This window comes from Equus quagga, chromosome 1 (assembly GCF_021613505.1).
Source record: "Equus quagga isolate Etosha38 chromosome 1, UCLA_HA_Equagga_1.0, whole genome shotgun sequence".
NCBI classification, from domain to species: Eukaryota; Metazoa; Chordata; class Mammalia; order Perissodactyla; family Equidae; genus Equus; species Equus quagga.
Genome location: NC_060267.1, coordinates 34781643 through 34800829, shown reverse-complemented (window position 1 = coordinate 34800829; position 19187 = coordinate 34781643). Strand labels below are relative to the sequence as shown.

Genomic DNA, 19187 nt, shown 5'->3' with positions numbered 1-19187 from the left:
GGTAGACATCCCATGTATAAAGTAGAGGAAGATGGGCATGGATGTTAGCTCAGGGCCAGTCTTCCTCAGCAAGAAAAGAGGAGGATTGGCAGTAATTAGCTCAGGGCTAATCTTCCTCAAAAAAAGGGATTGGACTAAAGGATTTCTCAGGTTTCCTCCTATTTTATATGTTACGATCTAAGAATATTGCGTACGTTCATAGTGAATTATAATAGCTATTTGACAGCAATGACATTGCAACTTTTAAAGATTTTTTTTTACACATATAAGATTTAACATAATAATGCAAAATTATTATCCAGTTTCAAAGTTTGCAAAGCGGCAATCTGAAGATATACAGAGTTGACATCTCTCATCTGGTTCTAAAAGTAAAATTTGACAATATTCTAGTCTTTCTGCCACATTCATAAGGAATTTCAGGCTATCTCTCTCTCTTAAAACAACTTAAGTGAGGGATATTTTACACATCATAAAATTCACCCATTTTAAGTGCACAATCCAATGATGTTTTGTAACTTTGAGTGCTGCAACTAACACCATCAATCAGTTTTAGCACATTTCCATCCCCCCCACTATAATCCCCGATGCCTATTTACAGTTAATCCCCATACCTACCCTCAGTCTCAGGCAACTACTAATCTACTTTTTGTCTCTAAATTTCAGGCTACGGAATTTCTGACTGATGAGCAAGAGAGGCTCCTTCAGAGACCAACCTCAAACAGGATTCCAAATGGCTGGGTGATAAAGATCAGGAAGCTTCTTCAGAGTGGATCAAACACTCTGAAAGGCACACTGCAACCAGGCATTGGTCTGTCCCTAGTAACTTTAGGGTACAAATTTGCACGTCAATTATTACATGTTATTACCTATCCAATTAATATTTAATTTAGAGATTATAGCTCCAGGTATATTTTAAATATATTTATAAAGGACATATTTCAATACGTAAATCACCAGTGATTGATTGCTTTGACACACTCTTACAGTCATCAAAGAGGATTACTTCTTTGATACGACTTGCTATAACAGTGATTTACCTTAATCTGTATTTGAATCTCAGCAAATATTGTAGTCACAGACAAAAGTACTTTATTCACATCAAGTGGTCTTAGTTCCCAGGACTGGTATGGCATGTTAATATGAGAGTCTTGAATCAAGGTAACAGGGCCAAAAGTTTCCAGGTTGAATGTTATAAGTCTCTCTTCTGATTTGTAAGATACATTGCTGATGCCATCAGTTTTCCAATGTTTACCTTTATAATGAGGAAGAAAGTGATATGAGTTTCATTTTTTCCCATACAACAATAAGATGAATGAAACCACCCAAATAACTGCGATGTTCATAAATTGATCTTTTACATTTTGAATAGAATCTCAACAAAAAGCCAACTTTGCTGGCAGTTTCTTTCTGTCTACAGGATCAAGTCTAAACTCCTCAGTATGGTACGTATGACCTTTAGAATGAATTTCTTTTTTTTTTTTTTGAGGAAGATTAGCCCTGAGCTAACATTTGCTGTGAATCCTCCTCTTTTTGCTGAGGAAGACTGGCCCTGAGCTAACATCTGTGCCCATCTTCCTCTACTTTATATGTGGGACGCCTACCACAGGATGGCTTGCCAAGCAGTACCATGTCAGCACCTGGGATCCAAACCGGTGAACCCCGGGCCACTGAAGCAGAACGTGGGCACTTAACCACTGTGCCATGGGGCCGGCCCTAGAATGAAGTTCTGACTCACATTTCTGTCTCCATCCCTTGCCACTTCTCACACCTGTTTTCAGCCACACTTTTTTTCCTTCTCCAACAACATCATATACCTCTGAGCCTCTGCACACGCAGTTCTTTCTTCCTAGAGTACTCTTCCTTAATCTTTTAGAGAACCTCTCTTCATCTTTTTTTAAACAACTTTAAAATTCACTTGTCTTAAGTATGCAATTATTTTTAGAACATTTACCCAGTTGTGCAACCATCACCACAATCCAGTGTTAAAACATTATAATCCTCCCAATAAGATCCTTTATGTTCAGGGGCCAGCCCGGTGGCACAGTGGTTAAGCTTGCATGTTCTGCTTTGGTGGCCCGGGGTTTGCAGGTTCGGATCCCAGATGGGGACATGGCACCACTTGGCACACCATGCTGCGGTAGGTGTCCCACATATAAAGTAGAGGAAGATGGGTATGGATGTTAGCTCAGGTCCAGTCTTCCTCAGCAAAAAGAGGATGATTGGCAGCAGTTAGCTCAGGGCTAATCTTCCTCAAAAAAAAAATAAAGATCCTTTATGTTCATTTATAGTTAATTCCCATTTCCACCTCAAGCCCCAGGCAACCATTAATATACTTCCTGTCTCTAAAGATTTGCCTTTTGTGAGCTGTTCATATAAATACAATCACATAATAATAGGTGGTCTTTTGTGTCTCTTATGACTCAATAATAAAACACAACCCAATTAAAAAATGTGCAAAAGATCTGAATAAAGATTTCACCAAAGGAGATATATGAAAGGATAATAAATACATTAAAAAGATGCTCAATAGTATCAGTCATTAGGGAAATACAAATTAAAACTACACTTCACACCCACTAGAATGGCTATAATCCAAAAGACAGATAATAACAAATGTTGGCAAAGATGTAGAAAAATGGGAAACCTCGTACATTGTTGGCAGGCATGTAAAATGGTACAACTACTTTGAAAAACAATTTGACAGTTTCTTAAAAAGTTAAACATAAATTTAGCATTCAACCCAGTACTTCCGGTCCTAGGTATTTACCCAAGAGAAATGAAAACGTGTGTCCACACAAAGACTTGCTTTGTAAATGTCTTTAAGGCCCTGTTCAATATTCCATCCTATGAGAAGGCTCCCTTCACTCTCCAGGTGGACCCATCACTGTTCTTCTCTATCGCACTTTTGTTATATAACTTTACTACAATGTATTATGATGTTTGCCCCGTCTGCCTCTCCCACGACTTTAAAAACTCGCAGAGGGAGGAACTACCTCTCATTTATCTCTATATTTCATATTACTTAGCATATTTATGGAACAAATGAGTGAATCATTCTCTTCCTGGAATGCCCTCTCCATTTCTGCTTGGCTTTCTCCCCTCTCACATGGAGGGTTCTACTGACTATTTTTTACTCTTAAATTCAATATAACAATACAATTATATTGACTAAATTATTTATAATTGCTCTTTTTGTTTTTACATTAACAAAATTATTTTAATTTGCAAAGATAAGAATTAAGTATTGCCTATAAACAAATTCTCTAAATTTCTAGTATTTCCTAGCAAAAAATTTCCCAATGGTTTAAAAATTACTGGAGTTGTGGATTACTGCTGTCTAATGACTGCAATTAAGGGTCAAATTTTACAAGTTATATTTCCCTGAATCATGTAGGATAACTTCCCCTGTCTAATTCTAATTTAGTGTGAATAATCTTTAATGTGATAAATAAATATTTAGGAACATTACCATTAAAGGAAAGGAAAAGTGAAATCTCTAAAGCAACAAGAAAGGAAGAAATTACCTAATTGTTCATTTTGATATGTTTTATAGTTTAATGTACTGATAGAAATATACTGTTTTTAATAAACTATTTCTAGAATATAAATAATATCTTGTGGCTATGCCTACACAAGTATACGTATATATACATATATACATATATATTTTTTCTAGACATACAAAATATTTGTTATTTGAGGGGTTTAGACAAACTCAGGTCATGTATGTTTGGCAAAATGTACGAAGTGGCTTTTTTTTCAGTAATAGTAATGGATTAGACTAATCTTCCACCTCTCAGTTTTGACCATTCTTTGGGATTACTAAAACCATTTAAAACGCTAGTAGCTTCAACTCAAAATGGATTAAAACTTGAGCATCAACACCCAAAACAGTAAATTTGTAGTATTATAGCAGTCATAAAGTTTAAACTACAAAATGTTTATCCTTCTTGGTAGAGAAGTTCCTAAATTCTCTTACACCATCATTAAATATATAGGCTAAATAATAGCTCTGTGCCTTGGTGATCTTATCTGTTCCCAACCTGCCACCAAATGTAAATCCCTTCACAAATAAATAGATGGATGTAAAATAATTCACATTAAAAACAAAGCTATACAGCTTTCATCCAGGGGCCTTAAAACTTCATACATTAATTCACAAGACCAAGACCTTTCCAAGTTCAATCTGCCCAAAATGAGATATTTGTTAAAGATTAGTGAAACATTAGCTTGTATCTCTGTTAGTACTTCTGATTGTATTGATATTTAACATTTGGAATAAGCCAGAAGTTCCCATGCTCAAACAACCAAAGGTATGAAAAGGCTTATAGTGTTGCTTTTCCTCTTTCTCAGCCTTCCCACTGCCCACTCCCCCTCCCCAATACTTGCTTGTAATAAGATTTGCAATTTATAAATTATTAACATTAAAATAATCAAATTTTAATCACTCCAATATGAATTATTTGGATTTTTTTTTGTGATTTCAGGACAGACTAGGCTTTTCATTTGTTTATTTGTTTTTGATTTGCTATACTATCTTGATATTTTTGTTCATTTCCTTATTTTTTTAAACATACTGAGATAACCATAAGGTTACTGTTCAGAGACTATGGCAGATATAAACACTTTAGGAACTAATAGTTACGAAATTCAAAAATTTTTAAACTCCAATCTTTATTCATTTCCATCCAGAGCAGAAAAAACAAAGACCCTAGAATTGGCATAGAAATACATAATATTAGAAACTCAGTTTACATATTGCATTTTCTGTTTTGATTTAAGGATTTGGATTATTGTACCTCTTTTCATTACATAATTATCAAAGCTGGTTAAGGCATTGCTGTACCTTCAGCGTCCCACCTTGCAACCATAGGATCCTCAAAAAAGATCACATTCTCATGAACCTCAAGGGTGACCTCGATGGGTGGGAAAGAGTAGTCTGTTTCAAAGTCTTCTGTAGTTTCTGGAGGATATATGTATTTCTGTAATCCTTCTTTGAGTATCTTTTAAAAATGACCCAAACAATAACAAGTTAGAAGCTGATTGGTAACAGCTGATATATATATATTACTGAAGCTATACAGTTATTTTTAATAAGCTCTACAGTTTGGTCCCATTTAACTATAAGTTGACTAACAAAATGTCAAAACAAAATTAAAAGATAATGATTGAGGAAAAAATCACTAAATTTGAATGTAATTACAGAACCCTCCTATGGGCTAGGCTCTATGCTGTGATTTACTCATTATTTTATTCCTCTAAGTAATCCTATAAGGCATATATTTAACAGAGACAAAAACTAGGTCTTAGAGAAATCAAGGAATTTGCCAAAGATTACAAAATGACTTCAAAGAGGCACTGGAACTCAAAAACAGATCTATAGGACCCCAAATCCCATGTTCTAATACCTTGTTTAGGGAGTGTGGTGAAGAGAGAAAGAAGTGACCTCTTGAGAAGTGTAGAAACTAATGAATGAAAGTAAAATAAAAATCATCACATTGTACGCCTGAAACTTACACAATGTTACATGTCAATTCTATCTCAATAAAGCTATGGGGGTGAGGGGAGAAAGCAAGCCAACAGCAGATTTTCCTGGGATAAGGGAGACTTGTGCACTATCTAAACGTAGCAGAGAAAGATGTAGGGAAGGGGGAAGACTGAAAATGTTACAGAGTAGAGGAAAAAATCAGACGGGGAAAAATCCTAGAGGAGATGGGAGATTATTGAAGAGATCCTTGAAAAAAAGGAGGAAGGCCTCTTGGTTGCGGGAGAGAAAAACAGGTGTGAAGAAGACTTTGGGCTCAAATGGAGACCATGGAGCGGTGGGATCAGGACGTTCTGACAAAATTCAAGAACAACAGATCTTTGGATGAATCCTTGAAAACCCCAACTCAGGCTGGGACCTTCCCATAGATAGTTTTGAAGGCCTAGTTTCACCAAAGGTCTACTTTTCCTGGACTTCCTGTGTCCTTCTCATATCCCCGAAGCAAGGAAGGCTGATTCAAACAGATTCTTCAAAGTGGCTACAGACCAGATTATCTTCCCCAGGCTTGCTCTAATAAATGCATTCTCACTTTTAGGGAGAAGCAGAAAGGAATGGTAATATCATCCCCAAGGGGGTGAAAGTTAGTCTGGGGGGATGTGAAAAAATCGTACTCATTTATGTATAAAGCCCAGATATACATATAGCACATATACAGAGATACAGTATATCTATGGTATTAAAATTTCATGAGGAAAGCAGGTAGGGGAAAAAGAAGTCTACAAAGGCTCCTTAAAGATGTGATAAGGGAAAAAAATAAAAGTTGAGAAATATTGCTCTAATACAAGAAGGCACCAAGGTCTTTAATGGGTGGGATTGTGGGACAGAAGTGCCTGGCAATCTGTACATGATGTGTTACAGGGGAGAGCAGGAGAAAGAGAAAGGAAGGGAGAAAAGAAAGGCAGGAGAGCAAGGAGGAAAGGAGGAAGGGGCTATGACAACATAGCTGGGTATATTGGGGACACAAGCCACCATGAGGTGAAGTTAAAATAAACCAAGTCAGTACTAGTGGAAGTGTCATTACTTATTGAGACAGGAGTGAGAAACCCCTTGGAATATTATCGAACAGCTGCTATCATCAGTATCCTTACTATTCAGTGTGATCTGCGCATCAGCAGCATTGGCATTACTGGATCAGTGCTTCTCAAACTCTAATGTGCATATGAATCTCCTGAGGGTCTTGTTAAAACGCAGATTCAGTAGATCTGAGGTAAAGGCCCAAATTGTGCATTTCTAACAAGTTCCCAGGTGATATGGATGCTGCTGGTTCATGGGCCACACTTTGTATATCAAGGATCCAGACCACTGGTTCTCAAGCTTTCGGGCGAGTTGTGCTAAAACAGACTGCTGAACTTCGCCTCCAGAATTTCTGATTCAGTAAGACTGACACGGGGCCCATGAATTTGCATTTCCAGTAAGTTCCCAGATGATGCTGATGCTTCTAGTCAAGGGACCACATGTTGGGAACCACTTATCTAGACCAGAGGACAGAAACTACAGTCCCTGAAAAATCCAGCCCACCACTGGTTTTTGTAAATAAGTTTAACTGGAACACAGCCATGCCCATTCATTTACATATGACTGTTTCAGTGTTACAACAGCAGAGTTGAGGAGTTGCAACAGAGCCGGTATGGCCCACAAAACTGAAAATATTTACCATCTAGCCTTTACAGGAAAAGCTTGCCAGCCTCTTAAACAGACCATAGTTATTAAGGCAAATTGGCATGATGTAAACATAGGGTTGTAAGTTTACAATTAAGTTAACATGTAGGAATTCTAGTTTTAAAATCCATATTATTTTAGATTCCTTTACTTTAGTATTTGATAAAGATTTTATAAATTCAAGACAGTTTAAAATTACATTTTTTCCTTTGTGCTTGCTTAGTAGGGTTAAAGTTCAGTAGATGTTAGATCATTTGAAATAAAGTAAAAATGTGAGAAGTTATTTCACGCAGAAATTTTGATTCAAGAATCAACCTACTTCCATGACCATCCAGCCCTTCATTGGTTTGCACTGCGGGGGAAGCTCCAAAATATCCAAGTGGTAGACTCCACCCAGAGTTGTGAACTGGCATAAGTCAACCTCATTGTCGTCAAGGTCACTCGGCTTTTCATGAGCATTCTCTAACAGCAACAACTGTGCTAAAATTAATCAGATTAATTCAGTTTTCTAAATAGATCACAACGTTTGTGTATTTTCCTAGGAGAGAAATGAAAAAATTCTAATACGGTAAAGGAAGTTTTTACTTAGCTACTAAAACTTTTCAAAGAGTAGTTAATTCAAAACTATTCACAAAGCTAACATTGGAAGTGGGAATAGCATGTGTAATGGTAGGATGTAGGGGAGGGCTCCATTTACACTTTATACACTAACATTTTAGGAATTGTATATAATAAGCCTGTGTTACTATCAAAATAAAAACTTAAAAAACATATTTTATTATAGGGAAGGAAAAATAATTTTCTCTCTACCCTTCAGAGTTGTTGACTGAGACACCTGTAATAAAAGATTAACAAGAGAAAAACAAACAGAAGCTTATTAACATGTACACCTCATGTATACAGGGGAGATACCAAGGGAAAAATGAGTAACTCAAGAAGGTGGCTTAGAACTCCAGCTTAGACAGCATCTTCAACAAAGAACAATAAATTTGTGGAGAAATGACAGGACGAGAAACACAGTTTTAGGATTTTGAGGATGGAGATAAAGGTTAGTTAGTAAAGTTTGTTACGTAAATTCCTCTGATGCCCTCTCCAAGCTGATAGGGTTTGAAGTTGTCTCCGGAAATTGACCTCTGCCTTCCTGGTAGAGAGGAGAGGAGGGACACCTTTCAAAGTTTATGTCTTGCTGTTAGACAAACAGGAGGAGGGCAGGGAGCTTTTCTTACATCTGCATCTTTTCAATTGCTTTCAGCTTAAAATAATCCTTATGCCAAAGTGGCATATTTTGGGGTGGCATATTCTGCTACCTTTCACTATAGAAGAGCAAAAAATGGTTTTACACAAAATTTGATAACTGCCAAATTAATTGCTTAAAATTGGACATTATGGGGCTAAGAATCTGAAAAAAGAAAGTAAAATGGTGAAAAAATAAATTTTGGTCCATATATGAAATTAAAGCTAATTTTTTTTCAACAAAAATTGGCCCAGCTCATAGAAAAACGGGGATGAAGACTTGAAAGTGAAAAAACTGGATTGGATAATCTATTGTGTTCAGAAATTTTACGGGAAAATTCTATGATCCCGTAATTCTCAGTGCACAATCAGGGAAGATCTGGAGTCACATATCACCGGGACCATTCCCACGTCTCACCAAAATTCCTTCAGTATAGTGCAATGTATTAGAAAGGAAAATCAGACCACTTACAGGTTTCATCCTTTACGAGCTATGTGACTTTATGCAAGATATGCTAATTAACATCTCTATTCTAAGTTCCTTCCTCTACAAAATGAATATAATAGCAGTATCTATCTTAAAGAATTTGGAGAGTTGTGAGTTAATACATGTAAAGAGCTTAGAATTGATGCCAGACACAGAAAAACTCAGGAATTGTTAGTCTTATTATTTATCATTACAATTGTCCTCTTCCATAAAAGGAAGCACACTGAGATGGCACTGAATTTAACCCATGGAGATCAGGCACTGAAAATTAATGGAAATATCCAAAGAAAATTTCAGTTAAGTAATTGACCTTTTTTCCTTATGTATGTTCAATAAAATGCAGACTTTAATTTTCAAAAGTATCTAATAATCCATTTACCCAAAAAGAAAATAAAGAATATTGTATCCAAATTTATTTATGATATATGTTATTTGATGACCACCATGTAGAAAACCTTGGTTTTATTGACAGAGGTTCATGAATTGACTATATCATATTTCTAACAGGAAAATTATCTCATAGGGGTTATAGGAAAATGATAAAGACATAAACCTAGTTGACTGCTGAAACAAAAGTGTGTTGGAAAAAGTGAAGATGTAGGAAAGAAGCCTGTTAGGAAAAATATGCTAAGAAATATATAGAAAATAGATTCCTTAGAAGTTACTGGGAAAGAAACAGAATGATAAAGTTAATGGAAAAGATGTTCATAAATCTCAAACTAAAGATTGGCAAATTAGACATCACTATCATTTTGACATTTTTCAACTATATCCAGTTGCTACTACTTGCCAGGATAACATTGAATACAAAAGTGTTGAGAAATTTCTGATTGTGTATGTGTGCTTGTGAATGTTCATTGCAACATTATTTGTAATAATAAAAACTTAGAGATAACTTTACTGTCTACTCAAGGATTTAATATTCCATTATTGGATGGAATTATACAGCTACTAAAAAAAGTAAGATTATGTGTTCTGACTTAGAAAAATGTTGAATGTTATTTAAATAGAATATATATTGTGTTTTTTATGTATTTAGAATATGCTATATAGAATAACAAATATTGTTAGGTGAAACAAAGTAATTATCAACAAAACATTTCATATGATCCATGGTTTTATTAAAAATCGAGAGAGAGAAAGAGAGAGAGCACAAATAAAAGAGATTTGTTAACACTGGTTTTCTCAGAAGAGGGACTATGAAGAATTTTCACTTTAAATATATTTCTGCAACATCTGAATTTTTTTTTTACAATGACCCTGCATTTCTTTTGTAAGCAGAAAATCCCAAGAAAGCTAAATTCTAAAAATGTATTTTAGAAGAATACCTGCTAAAACTGTTTCACTTATTAATTTCATCTCTAGTTCACATTTTGTGACTTCAGGTTCTTCCTGGACCGAACTCTGCAGAAAACACAAGGACAGATGGGTGTGCTTGTCAGTGTGTCTTCAGCCCAGATTCCTTCTCTTTCTGTTCCGGTTCCCACTTCAGATGCCTGCTTCTGTAGAGCCCCAAACTGACACTTGCTCCCGCATAAAACTGGATTCAAAGACAGTATTTTAAAAATCGAGTAAAATGAGGGCATATCTCCACAGAGCTTCACGAGGGCAGGAGCTAGCCTGTTCAGATTCTCTGCCGAAATCCCTCAGGTGGAACATAGACTAGGAAGCAATGCAAGTTATAAAAATATTATGTATATTTGCAGTTGGGTTTTAGCCAAGTTTTAGATTTTGCTTGATTTTGGCAATCAGCTCTCAGAGTAATTCCAAAGCCTGCTTCTGAGTAAGCCTCTTAAGGAAATTAAAGATGGTGTGCACCAAGTAACATAGAAGATATCTCATTATAATCCAGTGTAGTAAGAAGAATACTACAGTAGGAGGACATAAGATCTAGAATTTATTGTCTAACTTTGTCACTAACTTACCTTTGTGACCTTGAGCGAGTCATTTAACCATTATGGGACTCAAATTCCTGACCTAACAATATATTTAATACTTAACTATGTGCTAGATATGTAATACATCTTGTAAACAACCCTAGGAGATAGCTATTTTCTTCATTTTACAAAAAAGGAAACCGAAGCTTAGGGAGATAACTGTTCTAAAGGTCAAATAAAATAATAGAAGTAAAGAATTTTCTATATTGTAAAGCACTAGATAAATGCAGTGTTGTTATAAAAATTTGGTATGTGTGCGCTAATATTTGCAAACTGGATGATACCTGGCAAACTTCATTTGACCTCAAATACCACCTGTATTTCTACAGCAATAGAATAACCTTATACTAGAATTCTAGTCAGAAGTTTAAAGACAGTTAATCCTACCATGTCATCCTCAACCACCATTCAAAGAAGTCCCCCTTAGTAAATTATCCTTTCCCTTACTCTCATCACCGCATTGCCCTGTGTCTTCCTCTTGACCAATTGTAACACTATTGCATTCTCTGTCAACACTTTCCATCATGTCTGTGAAACTTCTCACTGATTAACTCATTTTCATTCAAAGCATTTTTATAGAGTGCCTAAATTCCACAGGCAGTGCTAGATACTAGGAATTAAAAAGAGAGAAAGAAAAAGACAAGGTCCCTGACTTAAGGGGGATCCAGTCTGAGTAAGAAGTCCAAGGTGAGAGGATTAGGGCCTAACTCAAGGTAGAAGCAATCAGAGCCATCGGAAGGAGCATATATGAAGAGAAGGAAGTCCAATCAACAGAACTTGGATGGCAACTGGATATAGAACTAAGGCAAGGGACTGGCGAAGGCTGATTTTCAGGGGTCTGGCTTAGGTAGTAACATGGATGGTGATACAATTATCAAAGAAAGGGAAGAAGGACAGCTTTGGGGGAAAATAGTGAATTTGATTGTGGATATGTTGAATTTAAGATGCCTATGGGACATCTAGGTAGCCATAATATTATCTACCATTAAAAAGACAGTTGCATTTCTTTCTTACAGGAAGGATTTTAATCATTAAAAATGCCAAAGTTATCAGAATAATAAGCAAGGCAGGTTTTCCAATTCACATCTTCAAAAAGCTGAGAATTTTTCAGTTTAGACCATACTGGGTCTTATCTTGCAGGAAGACTAAGAATTTAGACTTTCTCAACAGAACTTTCCCTTTGATAACCACAGCACTTCAGCATGCAACAAAGGAATTTATCAGTTTCTGTATTATCACATAATAGAATAATCTTGTATTTAACGCATTGCCTTTACATAATTCACAATTTTTACTATTTTATGTTCCTCTTTAGCTCAATTGACTCATTTTTTAAGTTAAACTTCTTGACGAAAGAAGCAATGTATCAATTTACATTCTGGTGCAAGCTCCTTAATCTTGATAACTACCCTACAATCTTTTCCTGTCATTGCAGCTGTATCATCAGATCACGCTCCTGCACAAAACTCAAACTCCAAACCACACTTGTTGACAATATGACCCTTCACAGTTTTATACATTATAAAGCTCCTTGTGTTTGTTGGCAATGAAGCTGAAAAAATACTTCTTTCTTCATATTGTCATCATGTTTTATGTCTGGTAATGACAAGTCCTCTTTCATTATAATCATTTTACAGGACCAGCCCCCGTGGCCGAGTGGTTGAGTTCGTGTGCTCCACTTTGGCAGTCCAGGGTTTCGCCAGTTCAGATCCTGGGCGTGGACATGGCACCACCCATCAGGCCATGCTGAGGTGGCATCCCACATCCCACAACTAAAAATATGCAACTATGTACTTGGGAGCTTTGGGGAGAAAAAGGAAAAATAAAATCTTTAAAAAAAATCGTTTTACAAAATTGGCCATTTTCCATGTATATTTTTCTTCTGGGTAAACTTTATCAATGTTTTGTCAAGTCTCAAAAATTACTGACTGGAAATTTTTTTGAATTTCACTAAATTTATGGATTTATAACAAACCTATAAAAAATAACATTTTCTAAAAAATGTTTGCCTGGAAATGTTGACAGAATATGAAGCGGAGAAGGTAGCTAAAGTATAACTTTTCAATGACATCTTGGCTCAACAGATATAAGAACTGACTTATAATACGGAAGAACTCCATGGAACACTAGCAAAGTTTTTTTTTTTTCAATTTTAAAAAATTTTCATTTTGAAATAATTTTAGATTTATAGAAGAGTAGCAGATACAGTCCAGAGAGGTTCCATAAACCCTTTACCCAGCTTCTGCCAGCGGTAACATCTCACACAACCAGGGGATAGTTATCAACGCTAAGAAATTAACATTGGTATTGACTTTACAGGTTAGTACAGATTTCACCAGTTTTCCTACTAATGTCTTTTTTCTGTTTCAGGATAACAAATTGCATTTAGTCCTTGTGTCTTCTTATACTCTTCAATCTGTGACAGTGTCTTGGTCTTTCGTTGTCTTTCCTGACCTTGACACTTTTGAAGCATACCTGTCATTATTTTGTAGAATGTCTATTAATTTGGGTCTGTCTGATGTTTTCTCATGGTTAGACTGGGGTTGTGCATTTTTAGGAAGAACACCCGTCAGGTGAAGAGCTCTCATTGTGTCAGATCAGGAGGTGTGTGATATCAACATGACATCATCCGTGATGTTGACCTTGATCTCTTGCATAAGTGGTGTATGCCAGGTTTCTCCACCATAAAGTTACTATTTCTCCCTTTCCATCATCTATTTGACAGAAGAGTCACTAAGTCCCACCCACACTCAATGGGAGAGGATTAAGCTTCACCTCCTGGAGGGAAGAGTGTCAGAGAATGTGGATATATGCTAAAACCACCACAGTAATTCACAAATATTTTGGAGGAGATTCCTTGAGGCTATTCAACTATCCCTTTTCTCATTCAAGCTTACTAGCAAAGTATTTTTTATTGCAACTCGATAAATGTGCAGATCTTATAAGATGGTAATTCTTTTAATATATATGCAATTTGAATTTGATATGAAAACATAGCCTGGATCATGAACAAGATCAGTGGAAATCAACTAGAGAGTCCAGAAACAGATCTCAGGATCCACTAGGGAATTTAGCATATGGCATTTCAGATCAATAGGAAAAGCCTAATATGGTAAGTGTTTTGAGACAGCTGGCTAGATCTGAAATAAAATAAATTTAGATTCTTTCTTCCCACTTTACACTAAAATAAATTCCAGATGGATACAAGATTTAAATGTAAAAACATGACTAAACCAATCAAAAGCCACAAAACTCATGAAAGTATTTGAAGGGAACATAGGAGACTGATATCAACAATTATCAATGAAATAGGTGATCTTGATATTGCACACCTGCAAAACATTAATACTGAATACAAATTTGAAAGAATGTCTTGAATTTTTCTTTTAGCATCTAAAAAAAGGTTTTAATTAAAACATTTCTTTTCAAGTAATTTTATTGGGATTACGATGGTTTATAACATTGCGTAATTTTGGGTGTACATTATTGTTTATCAATTCCTGAAGACACTTCATCGTGATCACCCCGGTAGTCTGATTTTTATCCATCACCATACATATGTGCCCCTTTGTCACTTTTGCCCACCCCCTAAGCCTTTTCCCCTCTGGTAACCACTAATCTGTTCTCTTTATCCATGTATTTGTTATCTTCCACATATGAGTGAAATCATATGGTGTTTGTCTTTCTCTGTCTGGCTTATCTCGCTTAACATCATACCCTGAAGTTCCATCCATGTTGTTGCAAATGGGACAATTTTGTCTTTTTTTATGGCTGAGTACTATTCCAATGTATATATATATATACACCACATCTTCTTTATCCTTTCATCTGTAGAAGGGCACTTGGGTTGCTTCCACATCTTGGCTATTGTGAACAGTGCTGCAATGAACATAGGGTTGAATAAATCTCTTTGGATCATTGATTTCAAGTTCTTTGGAGAAATACCCAGTAGTGGGATAGCTGGGTCATATGGTATTTCTATTTTTAATTTTTTGAGAAGTCTCCATTCTATTTTCCATAGTGGCTGCACCAGTTTGCATTCCCACCAGCAGTGTATGAGCATTTCCTTTTCTCCACATCCCCTCCAGCATTTGTTGTTTTTTGTCTTGGTAATTATAACCATTCTGAGAATGTCTTGAATTTTATTGTCCATCAAAAGATCTATACAAAGGAAATTCATTGATCTGAAATGCAATTTTCTCATTAAAAGATCATTCAAATTTAATTAGAGCTCCAAAATAAATTATTAGAACTGACTCTTGATAAGGAATTGATGATGAATTTTGAAAATACAGTATCATTTGCTTCCTTTTGGATAAAAGTTAAGAATGATTATCCTGAGTTTGCTGAAACACCACTCATTCCTGTGGCTTTAATACCATCTATAGTCCAGTGGTCCGCAAGTCTATGCTGGTGATGCTCTTCAGGCCACACACACTCGGTACTGCTCAAATCCAGAAGGGCAGTGCACAATCTGCACAAGAACATAGTAGCTGTGTGTGACTTTTCCTCTGAACTCCAGGTTCACATTTGCCTACTTGACATTTCCATTTGTGTGTTCCAAACTTACCATACCCAAAATAAAACTCTTGTTTCACAGTCACTCTCAACAAATTCAGCCCATTCCTGTCCATCTCGGTAAATTGCACCACCATCTGCTTAGTTTGCCAAAATAAAAACTCAGCAGGATTTGTTTATTTTAACTGCAAAACACGTCCCAAACATAATCCACCTTTCCAATTCTCTTACTACCACCTTTGTCCAAACCACCAGGACCTCTCACGCCTTCCTACTACTATTTAACTGGATACTGTGTTTCTACTCTGGCCCCCTCACATTTGTTCTCTACATAGTAGCCACAATAACCTTTCAAAGCCATAAATCAGATTGTGTCACTCTTCTACTTACAACACTCTAATGGCTTCCCACTACATTTACAATAAAATCTTAATTTCTTCCTGGCCTGCAAAGCCCTGCTTCAACTGGCTTCTGCTTCTCTCTCTGACAGCATCACATACCACTTTCCTCCTTGCTCACCACATGTCAGTCTACTGGCCTTCTCCCTGGTCCTCATTTCTGTCTTAGGACCTTTGCAGTAATTGTACCCTCAGACTAGAGTATTTTCACCCTAATCATTGTATACATGATTCTTTCTGGTCATTCAGGTCTCAGCTTAAAGAATAACTCATTATACAAGCCCTCTATAATTACACAATCTGGTCACCACCAGTCACTCCCTATCACATAATCCTTTTTAGTTCTGTGCATGGCATTTATTACCATCTGCTATTTTCCAATTTTTCTTATTTATTGTTGGTTTCTCCTGACTTGTATGTAAATTATGAGTGCAGGAATCTCATTTGTCCTTTCACCACTGTCCCCTGAGAGCCAGAACAGTGCCTAGCATTTATAGGTAGGCATTCAACAAATATTTGTTGAATAAGTAAAGAAATAAGAACAAGGTCCAGAGTATGGAAATGTGTTGGAAATGGGTTGCTGAAGTAAATATATGGGAAATTGACGGTTGTTGAATGTTAACGCTAGGTTTTTTACATGGGCTATTCTCATGGATTTTTTTTTTTTTTTTTTGAGGAAGATCAGCCCTGAGCTAACTACTGCCAATCCTCCTCTTTTTGCTGAGGAAGACTGGCCCTGAGCTAACATCCATGCCTATCTTTCTCTACTTTATACATGGGACACCTACCACAGCATGGCATGCCATGTCCGCACCCGGGATCCGAACCGGTGGACCCAGTGGCGTGGTCCCTCTCATAGATTTTTAATTTATCCATTATGATGCCAAGAAGTCCCTGAATCTCTAAGGGTATTTCATGTCTCCATACGTTTCCCTCTGACCAGAATAATTTCCTTTCTTCCCATCTAAACCCCTCCAGGCCTATCAAAAGATTTTGCTCAAATGTTACCTCATCAGAGAAGGCTTCAGTCTGTTCACTCTGTTCCTCTTTTGGTTTCATTTTGATCTCTTAACTCCCACACATAATCTCTCTCTTGCACATATCAGAATGTACGGTAACTGCTACTCTTCTCCTCCACAAGATTGTTGGCTCATTAAAAACAACAATCACATTGAATTCCTTATAGAGGGCACTTAGTAAATGTTTTTCATATATATGTAAAATAAATGTTTTATATATTATATATACTCATATTTATATTAAATGTATATAATATATACACTCATATTTGTGTTAAATCTTGTATCTATTTAGAGTATCTTAAAGACAAAGACTATTTTTAACTTGAGTTTTAAAAAGTTCAAAGATCCATATACTATCATGCACGCCTCCAAGACCATTAAAACATTTCTGAAGGTGATTATCATTTTTAAAAAACAACATTTCTCATAAATGTGGCAGACTTAGATTAGGCTTTCTAAAAATTTTGTAAGCTATATTAATTAGGAAGACAGTATTACCCAATACCTACAATATTACTGTTTTATTAGTAGTAGACATTTAAATTAACTGAAATATGGTATTAAGAGCCCTCTAGTGGCAAAATTCTTAATAGACTCATGAAAAAGGAATGACAGAATTTGGACTATCTTTTAAATCTAAGAAATTTTTTAACTAACAAAGTACTAAATACTTGTTATTTGTGACCATATCACATATCAAGCACAACTCAGCTATTTATATGGGCCATAAACTCCTGCATTATTATACTAATATTTGCCTTGAAATCAGCCTCCAAATTCATTAAAAAGGTATGAGAAATGTAATATTTATATTAAAATATGCCAACCTAAAATTATAAAGGTAAGCATTTTACTCTAAATAAAAAAAAAAAGTTTTAGAAAAATATCTTCCACTAAAGCCAAAACATAGTAAGTCTGCCTACTGTTCTTACAGGTTGCCCCTAATTTACACATATACTCAAACAACCACATATATACAGATACATACAATTTAAATTTCATGCATTTTTATGTTCGTTTTACAATTTAGAATATATTTCATCACATAAAGAAAACAGTGTTATGAATGACAGTTGGGGTTATGATAGTCCCTACCTTGCTATGATTATGAAGGAATACAAACCTAACCACCATCCATAAACACTGCTCCAAATTCCCTCTGAGTGCCAACTGGACTGCAAGGAGCACACTTTTCCTGAGGCCGTTGAGGTGGTGGAAGTGAAGCCTTCCTATCACCGCTTGTACCAGGCTGGATCACTACAGGGATCAGAACTGCTGAAGAGAAGGTCCCAAGAATCCCTAGCGACAAGCTCGTAGATTCCCTGAATATAGTGGAAATGGTTCCCAGCACACCCACTATAATTTAAGGGGTCTTAAGTGTCTCTAAAACACAGAATAATTTTAAGGTGGATTGTGGTTGAATTCCTTGACATGGGTGGCTGTTCTTATGTAGGTTGTTCACAACAAATCAGACTCGGCTCTTTTAACCACTTAACCATCCATTCATTCACTTATTCCTTCATTCATTCAAAAAATATTTATTGACTACGAACAGCTAATCTTTGACAAAGGAGCTGAGGGCCTAAAATGGAGGAAAGAAAGTCTCCTCAACAAATGGTACTGGGAAAACTGGACAGCCACATGTAACAGAATGAAAATCAACCATTCTTTTTCACCATTACTAAAATAAACTCAAAATGGATCAAAGACCTAAAGATTAGGCCTGAAACAATAAGTCTTCTAGAAGAGAATATCAGCAGTACACTCTTTGACACCAGCTTCAAAAGAATCTTTTCGGACACCATAACCCCTCACATGAGGGAAACAATAGAAAGAATAAATAAATGGGACTTCATCAGACTAAAGATCTTCTTCAAGGCAAGGGAAAACAGGATTGAAACAAAAAAACAGCCCACTAATTGGGAAAAAATATTCACAAGTTATTTATCCGACAAAGGGTTAATCTCCATAATATACAAAGAACTCAGACAACTCAACAATAAAAAATCAAACAACCCAATTACAAAATGGGCAGGGGACATGAACAGACATTTCTCCAAAGAAGATATACGGATGGCCAATAGACACATGAAAAGATGCTCATCATCACTAATCATCAGGGAAATGCATATTTACAGTGAGCACAGGGCCTGGTACATGATAGGGGCTTAATAAATATATATATTTTTTGGCTTAGCTTTGTTTATTATCATTGGTCTGTGTAAATCTACAATCTGTAATGTCTGAATATTTGTATTACATATCTTCTGCAGCTACCTGGGATCTGAATCCATGCAATGTTTAAAGTGTGAAGTCGATTACTTGTTGACGTTTCCTTCCTTTGTCAGTGAAATACATATTGTCAGGTCAGTTCTTGCCAGGAATTTC

The 19187-nt window shown here is 36.0% G+C and overlaps 1 protein-coding gene across 4 annotated transcripts in view; it reads right to left on the bottom strand.

Annotated features, from left to right (window-relative positions):
- DNAI7 (dynein axonemal intermediate chain 7) overlaps positions 1-19187 on the bottom strand; it is a 72451-nt gene that overhangs the window by 3379 nt on the left and 49885 nt on the right. For all 4 annotated transcript variants that reach the window (XM_046642039.1, XM_046642029.1, XM_046642043.1 and 1 more), the window contains 4 exons: positions 10253-10328; positions 7524-7684; positions 4847-5003; positions 1038-1252 (listed from right to left, as the gene is read on the bottom strand). In XM_046642039.1, coding sequence (XP_046497995.1) covers positions 1038-1252; positions 4847-5003; positions 7524-7684; positions 10253-10328 — 609 coding nt within the window. The remainder of the gene's footprint in view (positions 1-1037; positions 1253-4846; positions 5004-7523; positions 7685-10252; positions 10329-19187) is intronic.